General features: G+C 52.5%; 4 protein-coding genes across 4 annotated transcripts; all 4 read left to right on the forward strand.

The window, feature by feature from the left end:
• Positions 1 to 211: 211 nt before the first annotated feature.
• UCRPA7_8202 (putative peroxin 22-like protein) lies at positions 212 to 1,122 on the forward strand (the record flags this gene model as incomplete). Its single annotated transcript, XM_007920721.1, has 2 exons — positions 212 to 862; positions 925 to 1,122. The coding sequence occupies 2 exons, from the start codon at positions 212 to 214 to the stop codon at positions 1,120 to 1,122; spliced, it is 849 nt and encodes a 282-aa protein (XP_007918912.1).
• A 1,898-nt stretch (positions 1,123 to 3,020) lies between these two features.
• Positions 3,021 to 5,287, forward strand: UCRPA7_8203 (putative saga complex subunit spt20 protein; the record flags this gene model as incomplete). Its single annotated transcript, XM_007920722.1, has 3 exons — positions 3,021 to 3,041; positions 3,374 to 4,198; positions 4,523 to 5,287. 3 exons carry the CDS (start codon positions 3,021 to 3,023, stop codon positions 5,285 to 5,287), a joined length of 1,611 nt encoding a protein of 536 aa, XP_007918913.1.
• Positions 5,288 to 6,984: 1,697 nt separating this feature from the next.
• Positions 6,985 to 8,184, forward strand: UCRPA7_8204 (putative autophagy-related protein 27 protein; the record flags this gene model as incomplete). The annotated part of the gene is made up of 3 exons (XM_007920723.1): positions 6,985 to 7,252; positions 7,340 to 7,925; positions 7,989 to 8,184. The coding sequence occupies 3 exons, from the start codon at positions 6,985 to 6,987 to the stop codon at positions 8,182 to 8,184; spliced, it is 1,050 nt and encodes a 349-aa protein (XP_007918914.1).
• Positions 8,185 to 8,808: 624 nt separating this feature from the next.
• On the forward strand, positions 8,809 to 9,630 carry UCRPA7_8205 (putative enoyl- hydratase isomerase family protein; the record flags this gene model as incomplete). The annotated part of the gene is made up of 1 exon (XM_007920724.1): positions 8,809 to 9,630. One exon carries the CDS (start codon positions 8,809 to 8,811, stop codon positions 9,628 to 9,630), a length of 822 nt encoding a protein of 273 aa, XP_007918915.1.
• Positions 9,631 to 21,693: the final 12,063 nt, after the last annotated feature.

Below are 21,693 nucleotides of genomic sequence, written 5' to 3' on the forward strand. Positions count from 1 at the left end.
TCCCAGCCACGGATATCCAAGCGGCCCCGATGACTTGGTAGAAATACCTACTCAACTCAACATACATACCTGAAATACCCACGGCGCATCCCGTCTTCCCCACAACAACGCCGAAACATACCGCATTCCAGTGAACTGAACTGAACTGAACTAATCTGGATTGCACTGCATAGCACTGGCAGTATATGCGATGATCGCCCTCCCCGTCTAGATGTCATCGCCTTATGATCAACGCGGCTCTTCTCGCCGCCGTCACGGAGTGTGGAGCCATTGGGTTCCTCTAGTCGTGACCGTCACAGTAGCCACGGTTGGTGTCGCAGCATGGATATGGAGCCAGCGCAACAATGAGGAAGAGGAGGATGCCGCCGCCATCCCGCAGGACCTCGACTACGAGAACGCAGACTACGGCGACAACCCACCTTACGGCGCCAGCGGTGACTCGAGGCGCGCGCCTTCCTATGCCGATGGCGACTTGCGACCGGGTGAAGAAGGTTATGGCACAACACAGGGCGGCCCCCAGATGGCCGATGCGACAGGATCGACTTGGGGCTCACGTATGTCCGGCGCACTCCGGCGCACACCCAGCCCGCAACAATTCCTCGACAAGGCCGGCAAAACCGTAGCCGCCGGAGTCGCAGCGGCTGGCACGGCCGTTGGCAGTGCGCTCGCAGCCATAAGAGAGGAGGACAAGACGGCGTTTGCTGATCACGAGACATGGTCGGAGGAGGCCGAGGCGAAGAAAGAGCGCCCCTCGGAGTCGCAGTCGAGGGAACCAGGCAAGCGAAGAAGGACGGTAGCCATTGTGGTCTCTGCAGACTCTGCGCTTGAAGATATTGACGAGGATGGATATCATGAGCATGCTGTAAGTCAAAAGCCACATTTTGAGCCTGACCACCTTGAATCTTGTCTCTAATTATTATGCAGTCCATTCTATCGCACATTCCCAAGCACAACGACTTTACGAAGATCAAGCTGTTTATTCTCATCTACTCTCCTGGACTGAAGGAAGCAGCAGGAGACACAACAGGCAATCTTCCTCCGCCCTCTCTTAGCTCTTCTTTCTCTAACATTGGTCATGACCAAGCGCAAACCCCCGGTGACGAGAACAAGAGTCCTCTGTAAGTCCCTCTATCCTTATTCGACAACTTTCTGAGCGACTATGTCTCTAACATCCCTGGTAGATTGACTTCCTCGGCGAATCCGGCGTTTAACGCAGTATACTCTCAGGCGCTCGCTTTAGTCGAGAAGGAATCTATGGTTCTCCCGTTCACCTCAGCAAACGGGCATGCGCATATTCTTCGTCATTTACAGCCAGAGGTTGTCTATCTCCAAGAATCCTTGGCCGGGGATGGTGGAAGTGTCATCACTCAATTGCAAACCTGGTTAAGACATGATGTCATTCTTGTAGTCGGCGCAGAGAGTGGTGCAGGCGGGCTTGCGGACAGCGAGTCTGAGGCTGAGAAGCCTGAGAAGGAACAGAAGTGGTGGCAGAGGGAAGATCGGGTGGGAAGAGGAAGAGGCGTTGTAGTAGTTGATGGAATGAGGGTTCATGATGATTGGTCACGCAGAGTGCAAGGAATTGAGTAATTGCGCCGTCCAGTTCTTTTTTCTCTAGGACGCCACAGGGTGTCGTCTAGATTATATCACGTAGATACTAGGAAGAAGGAGTCGGGTATATGATTCAAATTAAATTTGTCCAAAGAGAAAAAGCCGTCGAGATACTTTGATTACAATTGAGACACCAGGAGTCCAAGTCTTAGTAAAGGCTATGGGGTGGTCACGTGATGAATCTCCATCTAGTATGAGGCTCCAATGCGGCCATCCGCCTAAACACCGGCTCCATTGTCCTCCATGTGGGTGACTTCTGACTTCGTCACCCAAAGGCCAACCCCACACGTATCGGAGTATTGCAGCAACCTCATCCCGTCCATCCATCCAGGTCTCACTGTACATCTTCCACATTCGCTTCTTTATTATTTTGGCCTCGGACCAGTTTCACTGCACACGGCGTCCTTGTTTCTGCCTCAGTTGTATCATTATTCCCGTCGGCTGCGACGACCGCAAGGGCCCGAAAATTCCCCAAAGCGGCGTCAGCGCTTAGGCCACCACGACCTCCCTCCGTTGCGTAAATCGACCTTCCCACATCGCGACCACCTCGAATCCATCAGACAATCCGACAAATGCTCCTATTCCGCCATTGTCGCGTCGCGCTTTGATATAGGAGGGCCGAGTTGGGCAGTTTCCGGTCATATTCCGTAGTACTGCGCGCCTCGGATAAACCGCGAAGATGGCGCCTGTCGCGACGGCGGTCCAACCGAACATCCCCTCAAAGATAAAACGACCCGTTCCTCCCGGCATCCAGACCAATGGAGTGAGCTCCTCGAGGTCATCGCCGTCGCCATCCCTCTCTTCAAAACGCCCTCCATCTGCGGCAAAACAGACACCGAACTCAGCGAATGCTAATGGTGCAAATGCGGCACCAAGACGCCCTTCCAATGTTCCTCGACGAGAAGTGTCTGGCCAGATGGCCGGCCGTGGATCCCGGAACAGTGCTGGGCTTCGTCTTGCAAATCTCAACGCAGAATCCGCAGTGTCTCCGTCTGTTGAGCAGCGCCCTTATAGTGAGCTGACTTTCCTAGCCAAGGCTCGATCTTCTGCTAACGACACATCAGTTGTCACCGACAAGTACATACTGAAGAAGTACTCTGGCAACCCACCATCTCTTGTCGTTCACATGCACCCAACTCACTTCAGATTCGATCAACAAGACGGCATGTTCCCATACAAGTCACCGATGAAGCTTTTCTTGGAGCACTTACGAAGTCGGACTATACCACATGATATGCTTGAATACTTCACGCAATGGGGGGTACCCTTTTACGAAGGATGCTTGATAATCCAAGTGCATGACCACAAGTCAGTCGCGCAATCGAAAGATGTTGCACGGCCGACTTCTTCCTCAAGCAATGTTCAACCGTTTTCCATTCACAATTACAATCCTTATCTTACGCCGTCACCATATGTACCTTACCCTAAGGACGGTATGGTATCTGCAGCTGACCAGGCAGACGCCGTTGATGCCGAATCTAAGGAGAAGACCGCAGATGAAAAGGACAAAGAGAACATGCCTGCACCTAGCTTACCAGGAGAGGGTCAAAGAAGCAAGGCACCGCCCAAGCCGAGAATAAGTACTGTTGTATTGCGACCCACCCCTCAGTGCCTGCAGATGGACCTCTATATCAAGACGTGTACTCCTAGAGGCTCGCAAGACGGCGCGAATGGCCTCATTCCACCTTCCACTCCGATGGCGCTTGTACCACCGACACCAACAACAGCTACTATGCAACCACCTGCTAATGCTAAAAAGCAAAAGCGAGACCACATGGAACTCGACAGCAGCAATATCTACGCTGCTGAATCACAGATTATCCTGGCAACAACCGCACCTCTAGATCTTGAGCCCACCAAGAACATCGAGGAGACCATTTTGAAGTTAGAGTCACTGGCACATCCTGAACACTCACAACAACCCCCTGAGCCAAAGACTCGGAAACGTACTGTCGCTGAGATGGCTGCAGATGAGGCTCTGGCTGCAGAAAATGAGAGATACATGCTCACCATGGATGAACGCTTGTCGTCGAATGCTGGAGGTGCACAAGGCGGAGCTAACGGCGCCGATGGCGATGGTCAAGCTGGTGCTGCTGCTTTCGAGCCTCGCTTCGAGCGGTTTAAGAAGATTGAGGACATCAAGCGAGAGCATGCAGAGAGGAAGGAACAAGAAAAGATCAAGCAAGCCGAAAACGAACGGAAGTTGGCTCTGCAAAAACAGCAGCAGGCACAACATGCTGCAGAGCAGGCCGCTCAGCTTGCGCAACAGACTCGTCAGGCCGAAGAGCGGGCACGCCGGGAACAAGCCCAGCAAGCACAACAAGAGCGTGCCCGTCACGAGCAACAAGCTCGACAGCAGGAGTCCCAAAGGCGACAATTGGCTGCGCAAGCTCAAGCACAGGCTCAACAACAAGCCCAAGCCCAGGCACAAGCGGCAGCACAACAGAACCAAGCTGCTATGGGACAGACACCGCATGCTCACCCTGGCCAACTACCCAATGGCATGCAAGCCACTCCAAACGGAATGTCCGCACAAGCCCAGGCTCGTTTCCATCAACAGGTCTCCCAACCAACCGTGTCATCCCCTATCGTGCGTCAGAACACCCCGCAAAATATGTCATCTCCTATGGTCGGTGGTGTGGCCATGCAACACTCAGGATCCAACATGGGAGGCAGTCCGCCAAGACCCTCTTCCGTCGTCCAGGGTCATGCAATGGGCGCCCCTATGGCTGTTAGCATGTCTGCTAGGGGTAGCCAACAGAGCCATCCTGCCGGTACACCAAGACTACCCGTCTCGACTCCTCAAATGCCTCAGGCAACGCCTATCAGCCGGCCTCAAATGGTGCAGACTCCACGGATGAGCCAAGCTAGTCCACCACCTAACATGATGGTTAATGCTCAACAAATGGGTCAGGCTATGCTGATGAACAATCCGGGTATGCAGCAGATACCGAACCAGATGATGGCTGCTCAGATCGCTGCTCAGCAGCAGCAACGCATCCAACAGCAACAGCAAATGGCAGCGGCAATGCAGCAACAGCAGAATGGCATGATGAACGGCATGCCGAATCAGATGACGCAGCAAATGCTTCAACAACGCTTGATGCAACAGCAGCAACAGCAAATGATGCGCAATAACATGGCGAACAATATGGCGAATAACAATCCTCAATCGCAAGCGCAGCTGGCTCAACGTTATGCACAGCAGCTGAATAATATGCAGCAAATGCAACAGATGCAAGCTGCGGGTCAAATGCAGAACCAGATGCAGCAGAGGATGGCGGCAGCTGGTCAAGGTTTTGTAAATGTTAATGGCACTCAAATGGCACCTCAACAAGCCGCGCAGATGATGGCTTTGCAACAGATGCAGCAGCAGCAGCAGCAACAACAACAACAAATGGCCCAGCAGCAGATGAATCCCCAGCTTGGAACGCAAATTCAGATGCAATCTAGGAAGTTGTACCAACAGAACTTGCCGGGTTTTATCCAACGCAATGGAGGCGTACCCGAGAACATACCTCCGGAGATGATGGAAAACTTTAAGAGAGAATGCATGAACACGGCTAAGAACATGGTCACGCAGATGCTTGCTCAGCGTCGAGCACAAGCGGTTATGATCCAGCAGCAACAGCAGGCAATGCAGGGCATGGGTGGCGGAATGATGCCTCAAGGCATGTAGGAAAGTGCCGAGAGACAGTCAAAGCCCAATCCACTCCAGCGTAAGGAGGCATCACCAGGAAGTCAGTCTTCCCAGGCGTCACATGTCAGCGAGTCATGTCCACCGACACCTCAAGACGTAGTTGCTACGTCTACACAAGAAGTTAAGCCGCCTCCATCAACGCAAGCATGGCAACCCGGCACCGCCCCTCCTAAAAGACCTGAGGAATTTCAACAGTTTCTTAACGAGCGACGTCAAAATAACTGGGCCACCGGTTCATTGCCAGCGGCTCGAATCAGGAAGCAGTCAGGCAGGTCGCCATCGAGGCCAGCGACGAGCCCGCAACGCGGTGTGTCATCCCACTATGCAGGTCCTTGGAATTCGCCGCGTGCTGGTGCTGGGCTTCCTGCTCGGCCTGCTTCTGCCTCCGCATATTCGCCAGCTCGCCGGCAGCCTCGTAATGGATATGCACAATCTCATCAATCAGGGCTTCATCTCCCAAGCCCGTCGGTGCGCCAGAGGTTGAACAACAAGGTCACACCAGGCGTCCGATCAGGAAAACACCAAGGGCAACTACCCACTCATCAGGGCCCGTACAATAACGCTGGACAGCCTGTGCGATCAGTTCCGCACGCAGGGCAATCGCCCGCCGACCAAGCGCCTTCCAACCGGCCAAGGAGCCAGGGCAGCATCCACGGACCCTCTCCATTGGCAAATGTACATGTTGCCCGTTATTAGGAGTTTTGGAAAAAAGGTTATGGATCGGTACACAAATCAGGCATGGATCCAGCAGAATTATGATTATTTTCTTAGGGAATCGTTTTTATATACCCCGGACGGATGGGATTAATGGTCGTCTTTCGCACAGGGAGGGCTCTCTTGGCCAGAGAATGCATCCTTTTGGCAGCGATCAAACGGCCTCATGTACCACTGTATATTCAAAGCAGGATTCAGTTGTAGCGAATGAATATTCCAGATCATATTGTATTGCTATCTGCAGGATGAAGCGACCTTGAACGCCAAGTTTTGAAGATTGCATCTTTACGTAAAGACTCATCTTATAGCCTGCCTGGATGCTTCAGATTGTAATGCCAAGTATGATGTTGGCAGCCGCGAGCTTGGCCTGAATCAAACCAGACATCGTATTTATATCTGGAAAACATGCCGCCTGAAAACTCTCTTCACTATCGTCTCCCATCCACAGCGCAAGATCTACGCAGTAGATGTTCGTAGTCAGCGTGATGGGCGTTAGCTTAACGTTAGATGTGGCTCGTGCGGGCGGGAGTTTAGCCCAGCCGGCACTGCCGATTATGACATACCTGACCTTACCAAGCAGGCCAATGACGGAATCCGACACCTACCTAGCCTGTAGAGCGAGCCACGCCAACTGCTTGCTGGCTGCTTGCTTGAACGAACCGGGGAGAGAGGTCAGGTAGACAGACGCACATCAAGCCATACCTCGCAACGCATCGATTTCAACATTCTGACGACGCCTTCAATCGAAGCTCCAGTCCATTAACTTTTTGAGACGTTCTTCTCTTCACTTGTCGCTGGGCAGATCGGGACTGGCGCGTTGCTCATTACCAGCTCCACGGTCCAAGCCGTGTTGAGGCCTTTTCCCTTGATTCATCCATCCTCGACCACTACTTGGCTATCACAGCTGCCATATCCTCCTTAACCACGCTCCCTTATCTACCCCGTCTCTATCGTCTATCACGATGCGCTGGTCACAATCAGATGCCGGCGTGCTCCTTACGCTACTCCTCGCAGCTCCACTCCCTGCCGCCGCGATGCTACGATGCGACCACGTCCAAGCCGGTGGAAAGAAGTTCGACTTCAGCAAGCTAGGCGGCCCGCATTCCGTCGTCACGAGCCAACACAAGCCTCCGATTTATCTGAATACAACGTACACAGTGGACCTCTGCAGGCCGCTCAAGAAGGCCAAGGATGCGCCGAAGCGCGAGACCTGTCCTAACGGCACGAGAGGTAAGTCTACCTTCCTAGATCTCTGGGATGCCGAATCGTCCGTCATGGAGAATAGTCGCTAATCTTGATTTCCTTTCATCTCTACAGTCTGCGCAATACAACGCGACATCGATCCCGAGAAGGAAGGCAAGGACGCCGAGACGGTCAGCGGCGTGATACCCATCGCCGGTGAGCTCGCAGACCTCGGCGGCAAGCCTCTCGACTACAAAGCCACGCGGCTCAAGACCTCCGACTCAACGGCCGACGCCAAGAAAATAGGGGTGCGGCTGCTGCTCCAGGGCGGAGCATACCCGCTCGAGGACAAGCCCAGCGAGAGGCGGGAGCAGCGCGCCATCATTGAGCTCTTATGCTCCGACAAGACCGGTCTGGAGGACGAATGGACGCCCGAGGACAAGTATGAGGTTGGGGACAGCTCGGCGCCGTGGCTTGGCCGTCGGGAGGATGAGAAGGAGGATGATCCGGAGACGCCGCATAGCGGAGAGCACCAGCTGCTCAAATCTAAGGATGCTCCCCTGATTTTCGAGAGCTACGGACCGCTGTCAGATGACAAGAACATCGATGTTCTACGGCTCACATGGCACACAAAGTATGCCTGTGAAGAGCAGGCTCAGGACGACGAGGAGCCGAATGAAGAGAGCAAACACTGGGGTTTCTTCACATGGCTTGTTATTCTGTAAGTTCTTCTTGGGAGCTGGCTCCAAGACTATTATGGGTGCTAACGTCTCTTGCTATACAGTGTCTTCCTTGCGACTGCTACATATCTTATCTTCGGATCTTGGCTCAACTACAACCGCTACGGCGCAAGAGGATGGGACTTGCTTCCTCACGGTGACACGATCCGGGATGTGCCGTACCTGCTCAAGGACTGGACACGCAGAGTGCTCAATACTGTGCAAGGCAGCGGCAGCAGAGGAGGTTATTCTGCTGTCTAAGGCATTGGCTTGTTCATAATTGTACTTCTCATAAAGTTGTCCATCAAATAGGACAAGCGGATCGGGTGAATAATCATAGGAACCTGGCGTTTAAGGCTTTGGTACAGGCGAGAAGCAGGCTGTATCATATGTAGAGCATTTCCGATTCTTTTTGCAAGTATTGCCAATTTTCTGTGTTGCCCGATGGACTATGAACTTGCTTTCATGAGTAGGTAGAGATACAAGGTCGTGGTGAATTCAAGCTACTGGTTGCAGTTGTCTCATGAGAATATCAACTCAAAAATGCTTTTGTTTACACACATGGGACTCTTCACTCGCACTTTGAAACTGAAAGTGACTGCTATCTTTCCCTGACTTGAATTGTTGAGCCGGCCTATCGGAATGGACGGTTTACATGTGGCTGGCTTAGGTACGGCACTGATCTCTGCTCGCAAGTTAAAAGATGCCGAGGTAAGTGGGATGCAACACACCCCAGAATCCTACCCAGGCATAACCGTCAATGGCAGTTCAACGACAGCTTATAGCGAGCTTACCCCGGACTTGAGGAGTTCACCATTGTCTCATTGCTCAATGATTTTCAAGCGAGCCTAAATCTCGAGCTCTCGAGTCTTCGCAGTCGCAACCATGACCGCCCTCTTCACCGTTCCCATCCCGGCATGTGATGACCACCCCGGCGGCACGGTCGTGTGCAGCGAGCTCGCGCCGGCGGTCTACCTGCTGACCTTCACCTCGCCGCCCGACAACCGGCTGACGACGGCCTTCTGCCAGGCGATGCTGACGGCGCTCGACATAGTCGAGTTCAGCTACCCGCCGGGCGTGCTGGTGACGACGTCCGGCATCACCAAGTTCTACTCCAACGGGCTCGACCTCGACCACGCCCAGGCCGTCGACGGCTTCTGGGCGCACAGCCTGTACCGGCTGTTCGCGCGCTTCCTCACCTATCCCATGCCCACGGTCGCCCTCATCAACGGCCACGCCTTCGCCGGCGGCCTGATGATGTCCATGCACCACGACTACCGCGTCATGAACCCCGCCAAGGGCTTCGTGTGCCTCAACGAGCTCGACTTCGGCGCCGCCCTCAAGGCCCCCATGAGCAGCATCTTCCGGCTCAAGCTGTCGGGCCACACCTACCGCTCGCTCGTCCTGGAGGCGAAGCGCTTCCCCGGGTCTGCGGCGCTGGAGGCCGGCATCGTGGACGTGCTGGGCGGCGCGGACGAGGCGCTCAGGCTGATCAAGGAGCGAGACCTCACGAAGAAGGGCAAGACGGGCGTGTACGGTCTCTTAAAGATGGAGATGTACCGCGAGAGTCTGGAGTATCTGTCTCCGGAAGGACATGACAAGTCAGAGGCGCGGGACAGGGGGCTGATGGAAGCCGAGGATGAAAGGATGGAGCGCGGAAGAAAAGCAGTGGAAGAGTGGAAAGTGTCAGGGAAAGCAAAGCTATAGAAGGTCCATCCTCTTGTATGTCTAAATGCCTCGTCATGCGGCATGTAACAGCAGCTGTTCGAAGACCGTCGAGTCTTCCAATGCTGCGGAGAAATCAGCCTCGAGGTTGATGTGATGATACTGAATCAGTGCCCAGAAGGCATTGTGCAGGTACCTAGATCACAGTGGCATCTGACGGACTCCTCAGAGACACCTTTTTGTATCTCTCTACGGCGTCCGGAAGTCAAGGACTCGAATTTTGAAACTAGGTAGTTAAATTGCAAAGGATAAATTGAAAAAAAAAAAGTGTGATTTTATCTACCATCTAAGACTGTCATTACGTTCATCACAACAGGCAATTGCTGGAGTTCGTAGGCTAGACCGTGACTACAGTATAATGGAGTGATCCCCAACCTTGTCTATCTATCACAGCAGGGCGTCATTGCTTCCTTTCCACGGGACCTCCAGCAAGTCGTCATAGCCCGATCTCTGGGGGTTCCCTCCCTCCACGGTCGTCCCAGGGAGCTCATAATCCGTTTCGTTGAATGACGCCAAACCTAATGCAAAGGGTATGTTAATGAAGTATGAAAACGTCTCCCTGCTCCTGATCCTGCTAACCGCCCAGTACGCCACTCCGAATGAGACCGAACGCAAACCTTAGAGTAAAGTACAGTAAAATGAAGAAAACAGAAGTAGATGCATGAGCAGGACAAGCCTGCCCATAGAATTCGCTCCAACAAGGCAGTTTTGGAAGGCGTCAGCCGAGCACTGCATCACGCACTAACAGACCCATCTTCATCTGAGACGTCGGCATCTGGGTCAAAAGGGTTGCGGTGCGGCGCTACCAACCCCATTTCCAGCCTTGTGTCATGCTGAATCTTCAGGAAGTATTTCCTAAGACTCTTGAGACCACGGAGAAACCCACGATCGGGTTCATTGGGATGTTGTGGAGGACATGGTTTGTCCTTAGCAAGCTCTCCGGCCATGAGGCTATTAGCGAAGTCGGCCATTTTGAAGTCGATCTCCCGTTTATTTTTGCGAGCTCGCCGTCCTTCCCTTACATCCTCAGTATCAGTAGCAAAATCAGTTGTTGAGTCCTCGACAGCAGTGTCATAATCCGTGCCCGATGTATCCCCGTCATAGAACATCAACAAACTAGCCGCATAGAAGCGATAGCCACGTAAGCGGCGGATGATCACCTCAAGCTGGCTCAGCTTCTGCAGAACAGTGGGGATATGCCGAAGGATGCTAGACTGATCAACACCATCATAAAGGAAGCGAGTGAGCGCATCTTGAAATTCCTGGCCAGCCTTCAGGTCACGCCCATAGTATTTGTCCTTAAAGACATAGCTCTCAGTTTTGGCATCCCAAACCTGGAGGCCACAAACCCGTACGCCAAGCTCCCGTGATGTAGTCTCGGCACATTTACGCTGCTGAGATTTTTGCTTTTTCGGGTTTGCATCAACACCATACTGGCGTGTTCCCATTTTCAAGTCCATGATGCAAGGACGCTTCATTCCTGCGGTGAGATCTTCTAGTAGAAGGAAATATTGAACCCGTGAATCATGCTGAGTTTGCGCTTCCTTGGGATTGACAGGGCGTAAAACTCTCTTGAACTCTGATGTCGGGCTCGTCGCTCCAGATGTGACTGTTGATGGGTACTGGGACATATAGACAGAAGGATCGGGTTCTGGCGCATCAGGCTGACCGCTGAATTGCGTGGAAGCAATAGTCTGGGAGGGTTCTTCTCGCGATCCTTGGAGGGGCACATCGTCATTCACCTCCTTATCACCAGCATAATCAGGCTCTTCCCAATATTGAAGGTCTCCCCGAGAGTCTGACACATTCTTCGGCTTCCTTCGAAGTGCGCTGCCAGAGTACCTTCGCTTTTTACGATGAGGCGGCAACTTTTCACCAAGAATTTCAGGTTCTGGTGCGCTGGTTCCCGTCACATCCTTCGGTTCCGCGTCATCCTCCTGGTCATATGGCTGTGCTCCTGCGCCAAGGTCGCTCTTACTGATCTGTATGACGCGAGTGGACTGCGGAAGCTTTTCTTCAGGAGATGCTGTCGGTTCATCCCTGATATGAGAACGTATAAGATGCGGGTCGGAATTAGCTGGTCGGAGGACTTGCTGCAGCGTCTTCCGCGGCATTGATCGCTGATATGCTTTTTTATGTCGCTGAACAGCAATAGGTTGCTTCAGAAAGGCGTCATTGAAGACCTCGTTACGGAGCTTTTTATTGACGGTTGTAGCGCCCCAGCTGTTGGCATGGCGCTCCTCAAGAGACGGCCGTGTTCCGTTGCGTCCAGGTGATTTGGATTCATTGTTCTCGTTCGCATGGCCTGCATTGACAGATTCTGAGATACTCCGCGACCTCCCTGGAAGGGACATTTGCTGCCCAGACGGCTGTAGCAGATGCCGCGGCAAGATATGCTGATTATCCACAAACGTAACCGTCGGAACCGGAATTTGACCAGACTGAAGAGACTGACTGACAACTCTTTGGTGAGTAACCTCGTCTCTTACACTTTCCTGCGATTTCTGCTCCGTCTCGGAGCCACGAGAAGTCTGTAAAGACGCTTGAGCTTCATTCGAACCATTTCGCTGCGCTTCTGAAGCGCCATCATCCCTCCTGATAGTCGACCTTCGGCGTGGCTGCTTATGAAATGTAACGTTCAATACGCCGATGTATCTGACCAAATATGTTAGCACAGATACATCTCAAAATTGCTGATCGCCCAAATGGCGTGTTGAGGAGAGGGGAAATCACATACCTAGGCAAGAAGGCCAAGAGGTCTCGATGATAATGCTCGATCCTTTCATAAAATTCGTTCTCCCGGTTATTCAGTTGTTTGCATACAGCTCGTTTTGAAAATCGCCAAAGCGTTGTATGTCCGCCAACCTGGTGCTTATACGGGATGAGCTCGATAGCCTCCAGTGGTTGCCGAGGAGCCAATTGGTGGTCATGAATGCTATGTTCCTCATAATATTGCGAAATTGGGTGGGAAGGTTTTGGAGGATATGTTTGGCCAAAATCATGGTCATCGATAATGGCAGAGTCGTCCGTTTTAGAGCGCGGGGTCTCGCCCCCAATTGTGTGGTGACCCTCCAGACGATGTATACTTGCCTCCCGAGCTGGTTCTTCAATAGTCTGGTCATCTACCTCGGGTTCATCTGCCTTGACCAGCCAAGGATGAAAGTCGTCTCCTCTTGAAAGGGTTCTAGGACCCGATGTGGATGATTGCCCGAGAACTTTGGTTTCTATGAGAGGCTCTGGCTCTTCTAAGCCTTGGTGTGGTAGAAAGACTGCCGATGATATCTTCTCTTCACCGGAATCATCGCCATCTTCGGCTGTTTCGCCGACTTCGGTGCTCTCGCCTGACCCTCTGCGAAGCTCCGGCTCTTGTAGCTGTCCGCCAGATGAAGCAGCTCCGGTAGTCCCCACCACCTCTAACTTTCGGCCGTCTTCAGCAACATGGTGATAGGGGAGGCCAAAACGTTTGTCTCGCTCCTTCCCGCCTTTCATATCGAAGTAGTCGGTGGGCGATTCAGTGATTGGGGCAGAGTCCGATATTTGCAATGGAAATGAGCGAACACGAGAGACACGTGCAGGAAAGGACGCATGCGCCTCTACAGTACGCTGAGAAGATCGGTCATCCTTAACAGTTTTGCTCGTCTGTATGCTTCCTGGCTCTTCCACTGTCGGTGACAGCCTGTCCCTTGGCGTGGAAGCGACACGGGTCTCTTTCCTGGAGGCCTTTTCTTTCTCTGGTAGTCCTTCTTTGAAAAATCGCAGACTGTGGCTAGCTTTCCGACTCCGTACATCCGGCCCAACACCCGCCAAAGCCTCTGTAATAGACTTCTCGACTTGACCGTCCTGAGGGTTATGTAGCTCGCTGGAACCAATCGACCATATCTTCTCTGGGCCCATAGATAGTCGATGTTCGATATTTCGAGGGCGCTGTGGCGTGCGAGGCTCGGTTGACACATTGGTATCAATCTTCGGACCGGTTTGACTCGCAGCTCGATCAGACGGAGCGGACAGTATGTTTGCGCTTCGCATGAAACTCTCCGTAGACGACCTCGTCCCGGGGAATGAGTCCTGTAGTCTCTTTTCTTGATCTGTTCTTTCAAGGGAGGTACCTCTACCTCTTGATTGATTGAGGAACTCCCGGTGCCCTCGAAGAATAGAATTGACCCCTCCAATCTTCAGAATATCGTAGGTAGGGGGGTAAATATCGTCAGCAGACGGAGGAAGCGTCGCGACCGGAGCAATAGCCGCCGACGAGGCCATCTTAGAGGATCGCGGGGAGCCTCGGGGCGTTAGGGAGTTCCCATCGCTCTGGTAAGATGCATCATCGGAGGCTTCTTGAGCTCTTGAATCAACTGCCTTGTTGAGGTCTAATATGGGTGGGAGGATAGAGGGGTCGTGCGGTTGACGTGCCAGATCAGCAGTCTTTTGGGAAACGCCCGATTGAGGTGGCTGTTCTGGCGGCGGCTGAATGCCACGAGCAGAAGCAAGCGCTTGTGTGAGTAGAGACGGGCCTGGGGACCTGGGGAGAGGTGTCCGGGACTTTTTATTCTGGGCTGCCAGCGGGTCGGTAGCAGTGGAAGCAGGGGAAGTACCGCGGCCCGTTATCTGGGCTGATGAGGCGGCCAATTGCTCTTCCTGTGATGCGAATATGGGGGCAGCGTCTGCTGGAGCCGCGGAGGGAGGGGCAGCAGGCGCAGCTTGTTCCTGTCGCGGATGCTCTTGTGCCTCCCCTAGCCCTGGGCCGGACTGGTGCTCATCGACAACGTGGGCATGGCTGGGCCGGGGAGCATCAGCAGCAGAAGCATGGGCATCACTCACCGGTGCAGGGGGTGCGGCATTTTCGGGGTCAGGGGACGGGCTGGACATGAGGAGGACATCTGGCGAGTGCTGGGAGAATGTGAGAGGAGTGATTCGTCCTGGAGGGCTGCGTGGGAGGGAGCAGGACTCTGGCGGTGTTGGGGGACGAGGGGCCCTGTCCTTGCGCCGCTGTTGCTGCTCGGATTGATTGAGCGCCCAGGGAGGAACACTGGCGAGGTGATGAGGCAGAGATGGAGGTATTCCGTGTCCCAAGCTGGGCATGTGTATAGGAGCGGGTATCTGTATGGGCAAGGTTACGGTAAACGACAGACAGACAGACAGACCGTGGTGGTGGTGGGTATTTTGGGTCCGGGTGTGGGAGGCGACAAACGGGTGCGCAATGGCAGTGGTGGTGTAGGTGGTGTGGCGGGAAAGAAGTAACTGAGGCTCGTTGGGCCGGCGGAAAGATACAAAAGGTGGGAGGGAGGAGGGAGTGGCCCTATTTTCCGTGGTACTCTCCGCCTTTTGTTTATGTGGGAAAGAGACACCGGCTCCGGGGGGGGGGGCCTAGGAGGGGTACAATTAATTAGGTAGTGTAGGCACGCCGTTAGCGGCAGACCCCTCCCACGTGCTTCACTGGAGGCTGCTCGGTTGGGCTACTGCACCTGATGGCACAATGCGGTAATCGTACTTCTCTGAGTCGCCCACATTCCCATCCAGTTTGTTATCAATAAATCCATCGAGCTAAGGTTTCCATGGGAGCTCCTCCTTGTGTGTAGGGAAACTGCGATGCTAGAGCTAGATATGTAGACTCGTGATTATTTGACATATATAAACAGGCGGATAGTGTGGCAGAAACGGAAGTGACGAGCTCGAGCTTTGGTCAACATAAGGTAAACATCTCATAGGGTAAGACTAACATCAGTCTCAACCACTACACTAATCGCCAAGGTATCATCCCGGGCTGCCTCCCGCCATCTTAACTCACCTCAACTCGACGACCTTTCTCTCTTCCTCCTCGAGATTCGACACTCGTCGGCCGATTGGCGTCATGCTGCCTTACGGAGGTCGTGGTCATCTCTGCATCTTTTAGTGCAGCTGCACTCTCCCTGGTCTTGTTAGTCATGCCAATCGCCGCCAATGGCTCCGTCCGTCAACTCATGTGTCAATTGGCTTCGTCGGCCACCGCTCTTTGCTATGCTCCAACATCCTTTGTTCTCCTTTGTTGCGCCTGCGGTTACGCAACGTCAGTGCTCTGATAGGCGAGTCCACGTTGCTCAAAGAAGCGCTTTTACAGGGCCTTGCGACGGACGACCGCTGACCCGAAGGCTGTCTCATTGGTGAATAATCTATGTTGTCTCGCCGTGTTTTCCTTAGCATATTGCCAATTGGCAACAATAACATGCCACTGAAATCACTGATAGATACATTAGAAATTCCCTCGAGCCTCAACGCCTCTAGCTGCCAATGTCCCAATGCGAGGGGTTTAGACGCATTGGGGGACCAGACTTGGGCCACACCTCGGCAGACCGGTGAGCGGAATCCTGTGCAAGTGATCCCGGACAGTGAGCCCGACGGCACGGCTCGCTCGATGCCCCTGTCCATCCACCACTACTCTGCGGTGACTTTTCCACAGACCAGCCCTGAAAGATACGGCGTTTCGGGGCATCGTTTTCTGATCTATCACTTTCGCCATATACCCGTTAAATCTCTCTCGTTCCAAGCATTTATCAGTGGGGAATGTCGTCTGGTTGAATCGGCTCCGAGGGTTCATGAGGGGGACATGCCCAACATAGCTTCTTGCAGGCCGAAAACGCGCTGACCGCCAATCAACTGGCAACGTGCCCGCCAGCACAATTATGAGAAGTCGTCTTCCAGAATCGCATGCAAGACCACGCATTCCTCTGACAGACGTGTGTCAGATTGATCGTTGCACAAGGGTTTCCAGGCGAGCAAATAAGGCCTTCTGTGAGAGTTGTCTAGAGACACCCCCCATGAGCGAACAATATTGATCACAGATTGACTGTCTTAACCCCTGAGGATCCCAACTTGCAGTACATACTGTGGAGGATATCTCACTTTCCTAGTGTATACGCTTTCACACCACCTTGATTCTCTATTGTCTTGCTTTTCCCGTCTGGATCCAGGAACAGCCGCACGTAAGCGACTTGTGGTTGTCACATCCTCAACTCTATGCTTTCCTACTTTGGCAGGAACCCTACAACACCTCTGCATCTGATAAGAAAAACTTGCCACCCCAGTCAACTCTCACTTCTAAAAATGTGATCGCAGAAGAGATCTCTACTTGTACGGTATTGATATCAGACACTACTGTACATTTTCTCCTCGCGCTTGCATGTACCTAGAAACATCATGGTCTCTTATCAGATCGATTTTCTTGTTCAACCCCCAACAATTTATCACCAGCCAATAATGGCCTTGGTAGCCGCCCACATGTCTACCCTCGGAATTGTCATAGAACCTCAAGTTCGGCATCTACATGGGTCTACCTAGGCCTTGAGCCGCACGGCTCAAACCTTGTCCCAGGCTAGTGTCGAAGTTGACTTTGATATCGACGTCGGTGAACGTAAGGAGAATGAACCCGACCTAAACATTCACCGACCTGGCCTGGTTACCCCATGTGAGCGGCGACTCGCAGAGCTCACCGCAATGTATTGATCACTCACCTCTCACCGTCTTGTGCCACTTCGTGATCGTCTATCCAAACGGATCGTGGGATGATCGCATGTGCAAAAAGAGAGACTAGGTAGAGGACTCACCCCCTTGCTACCTCCTGGAGCCCCTATTTGTTTGTCCAGGTGCCATGTGAGTTCTGACGAAATCAGAGTAACTCGTTCACGGCCCTTGAGTGGGAAGTTTTAGCATCACGGTTTTCAGCAGTACACCTCGGATTTGAAGGGTATAGTAATGTTTGTTAATATCATTATAGTTTTGGTAATTGCTAATTTCAGCACATCGTAAAGCAACACACGGAGCATATGTTCTCTGAACCTGAACACCTTGCTAAAAACATCCTGATGACAGTATCATGTCCGGCGTACTCGCCAGAAATAGTGGTTCATAGTCCCTCTCAAACGATCCTTCGGCCTAGTCATAGTTATGCCAGAGTTTAGTCAGCGTTCTCAAAGACATGGGTCCAATGATGATGTCCACCCGCGACGATATTATTCAAGTGCTCCAGGCGTTGACTTCCAATCCAGTCATCTGGCTAGCGCCTACAGCTGGAAGTATTGGCGGACGGGCTTCTGCGAGCTCAGCATCGACATCCCAGGCATTCAGGAAGTCGCCTAGGTTATCTATGACAGCACTGACATCGTCTACTGACTCTTCATTGAGTAGAGGAGCAACAGCTTCTTGCTCCTGCTCATGGGGGCTAGGGGTTGCTAGCATGCCATCCTTTGAGTTGGCCTTGATTTGTTCTGCTTCGATAAATGCTTCTGCCATTGCTCCGACAGCTGGGCTGCCAAGCACCTGCTGAGACGCAGTGGGTAGTAATCTGCGCCCCAGCCGTGGCACTCGATCCTTCTTTGCCATGGCCTGAAAATGAGCTGCGAATCTATGATCGTGATCTTGCATATCCTCGGAGTGGGTCAGGAGCGGTGGTGATACAGCTCGTACTGCTGAGCTAGCTTTCTTGAGACTATGGTTGGCTGGCCGTGCAGGCAACTCGGATTCAGCTTCTTCGTTCTCCTTGTTGCCGTCATCATCTGCATCCCTGGCCTCTTCACCAGGTAATGGAGCAAAAGAAACTCGCCGGCTTGACTTCACGGAAGAGGTATTAGTCCATGGATTGGAAGTAGCAGCATCGGCCAATACTTGGGTGCTAGGCAGCCGACTTCCACTGGCAAGTGACGTCCGTTTAGGCTTCCATTGCTTGACAGGAGAGGGCGTCAAGAAATTCGAAAACGGTCTGATCGACGAAGCTAGCTCGGAGATTGCTGACTGCGATGCATCAGGGGTGGATGGTCGGTTGATATTTGGAGTTGTCTGCTGTAGAATCCCTTCCAGCCTCTCCGGTGACCCTGATCGGTCGAACGACTCCGAAAGCAACTGCCTATCAGGTGAAGATGTCGAAATCGTATCCTGAGACGGTGGCATATTCAAATGTGCGTCATTATCGTTCCATGGAAATAAGTTTCTGACAGCGCTGAGTGCTTGGCTCGCGATGATATCTAGACCTAGGAAACCTGTTGTCTGCGAATGAACCTCCTGTCCTACGCGAGAGACTTCGGGCGAAGGAACAATGTCACTGTTGAAAATGCAGTGGACTTCAGCCTGGCTAAGAGAGGCTCCAACGGGGTCCGTTGTTTCTTGACTCTTCACACCCAATTCGCCATGGTTCGCCTCTCGTAAGTGAGCAAATGAAGATCCTCTGGGCTCAAATTGGCTTCCGTCATTCGCTTCGACAATTTCTTGTGGACGATAGACAATTTCCTGGGGCTGTTTTATCCAAGGACTCTGCGTCTTCTGTCGAAATCCATCATCTCCCGGAGACAATGTATCATCCTGTCCTGTGACCATATCTCTTACATGAGGCGGCTGTGACGGCATCATCTTTCCCAAGTCTCCGTTATCATTGTGACTTAAAACCTCTACAAGAGACATTGACTCTACTATGGCCTCAGTCTCGTTGCCAAGGTTCTCTTCAATCTGTTGACTGCTGCTGGGAATGAGAAGGTGACTGGTGTCAACTTTCTGCTCCACACCAGGGGGTAATTCCAGAGATGTGAGAGATGACGTGTCCGATAACAAGAAGTCCAGTCGTTCAGCAGACGACTCATTGTCAGCTTGTGAACCGACTTTGCTGGCTTTCCTAACATCCACAGCTGCCATTTCAGTCCCAGTGTCTGCAACATGGCTTTTGTCGGCAGTCGCTGCATGAATGTCTGTAGGATCTGATGGCGCTAGCGGTTGGTCCTCATCCGACGACACTGTCTCATCAGATAGGGAAGAAGATAGAGATGATAACGAAGACAACGAGGAGGTTGACGCGGCTCTTTGTACCGTGGCAGGCTGGAGAGTCTGTGGAGAAGATAGCTTGCCTTGCTTCACCTTAGTCCGATAAAGAAAGCTGCTGTCTTGTTGAGTTTCAAGCTTGGCAGAATGTTCAATATCATCATCGGCAGATGAAAGATCTCCCTCGGTGTCCGCTGCTGTGTCTTCCTCGCCACTGTCAGACGATGAATCACGATGCTCCTGTGTCAATGTAACTTTCAATCGAGCTGAAGGTGCATCCTGCTGGGAGGACCACTTCCTCCACATTTTCTCCGCTTCATGAGAGCTCTCGGGTTTTATCTGTGGATCTTGGGTGAGAGAACTTGCTCGGTTATTAGGTGCACCTGAAAGTGAACGCCCAAGTGCGGGTTGAGATCCTGAGGGGTGACTCGAGGGATTTCTTAGTGTGAGAACGGCAGGCGACAATGCTCGGTCATCTCTTTGCTTTGTCCTGGAAGGTAGTGACAGTTCTCTCACCGTCATTGACACATCCAGAATTGGCACATCGGGGGGTGAAGCGATTTGCGGTTTAGCCTGCCTCCCAAGATGCTTCGTTGGTCTTCTTGTACCATTTTCAACAAGCTCAAGGATTTCGTGTTGAACAGCTGAGTTATTCTCAGTCGTCAAATCATTGCTGGTGCTCGATCCCATTGTTGTTTTTGCACTTGTTGATGGATGAGCAGTGCGGTTTCCAACAACTGTATCAATTGGCGAGTTGATTGAGGATGAAAAGTCCACGTCACACTTGGTGCGTTTTGCAACCTTCTTCTTAAGCCACTCTGAGTCCGGCGGCCTCTTTTTCGCTCCTGGTTGATTGTTTCCATTAACGTTGGGAGCCCAGAATGGCTCCTTTGACGCAGCGGTAGTCTTGACATTGTCCCTCCATCTTTGTACTCTATTCAGCGTAGAAGCATCCATATATGGATTGGAGATGACTGATGGTGCATGCGTACTGCCAGGACTCGGCAGGGGATAGAGACTCGTGGCCTGGGTGCTTGATAGCTCATTATTTTCAAATTGAGAGGCTTTTGGCAACCGTCGCAGCTCCCCAAAGCGATTGACCTCCTCTTCGGATTCTTCATCGTCAACTTCCAGCACATGGCTCGTTGTTCCAGGAATGACGACTTCATCTTTCCCCGTCGGTTTGGGGGGCGTTTTCGTTCTGGCAACTTTTGCACGCTTCGACCGCCAAGGATTCGTCCATCCGCTATCCTTACTGAAAGGTCCCTTCAGTGAAGCCGAAATCAAGATAGGCTGGTCTCCGTTGAGATATCGTAGTGCCTGGGCCTCGTAGCGAAGCCGTCGAGCCGTCGCAGACTCGTAATAATCATCCTCTGAGCCGGAACAAATGACATCGTCGGGTGCGTGAGATGCTTCGCAATACATCGGCTCATCTCCCAGCTCCTCAGTTTGGAACCAGCTCCAGCTCCCGTAATTCCCAGTTTCGCACATCTTTGATGTCGAATGCGCCTGTGTATGTCATCGCTGGGTGGAGGATGTGGATGTCGTCGTCAAAGGCTGAAAGACTGAGGTTCAGTCGCCTGGCGAACGCTCGGGCCAGCGCTGCTTGCCCAAACTTGGGAAATCGCGGTCGACACGGGGCAACGCGCCAAGGCAGCTGCAAGCACTTTACGCGCCTCCACGTGAATTAAGCGTGATATATCACATGATTGAGCAAGATGCGCTGCCAATCCCTAGCACAAAGCCGTTTCTGTTGAGAATTACTAGCAGGATTTCAGCAATAAGGTCAAGTTACGAGGGTCAACCACCATTCGTTCGCGACGCATCAAAGCGGAAAGCAAATCATCTGAAGAACCCTAAAGCTACAGACCCTTTGTGTCTTGGGTAAGTACTGAGGTACCACTGACAAGGTAGTCGGTTGAGATTCGGCCCCGCACGGACCAAGTGACGCTTGGGGGACTTAGGTCCAAGGTTGCCACGACAACCATTGTTTTCGCCAATCAGAGCAAGTGCCACATGTTTTCGTTAGGATTCGCAAAACGGTCCAGACGCGATCCGGCGCCGGTCAGAAACATCGAAAGAGGTAACGACCACCGCTCCAATACAGAGCCTCAATTCCATTGCGTATGGGAATTGCCTCGCTTCTATATCACGCGAATACTCTCATTTCCTCATTCTTTTCAATCCTCAAGGTTAAGCCAATTCACCGTTTACTTTAATCCTTCGACGAGCATTTACACCCCGCAATTCAACAGTCTCGCCTGTCTATTTTGT

This window comes from Phaeoacremonium minimum (genome assembly GCF_000392275.1).
Source record: "Phaeoacremonium minimum UCRPA7 unplaced genomic scaffold PA7_03_scaffold_582, whole genome shotgun sequence".
Taxonomy (NCBI): domain Eukaryota; kingdom Fungi; phylum Ascomycota; class Sordariomycetes; order Togniniales; family Togniniaceae; genus Phaeoacremonium; species Phaeoacremonium minimum.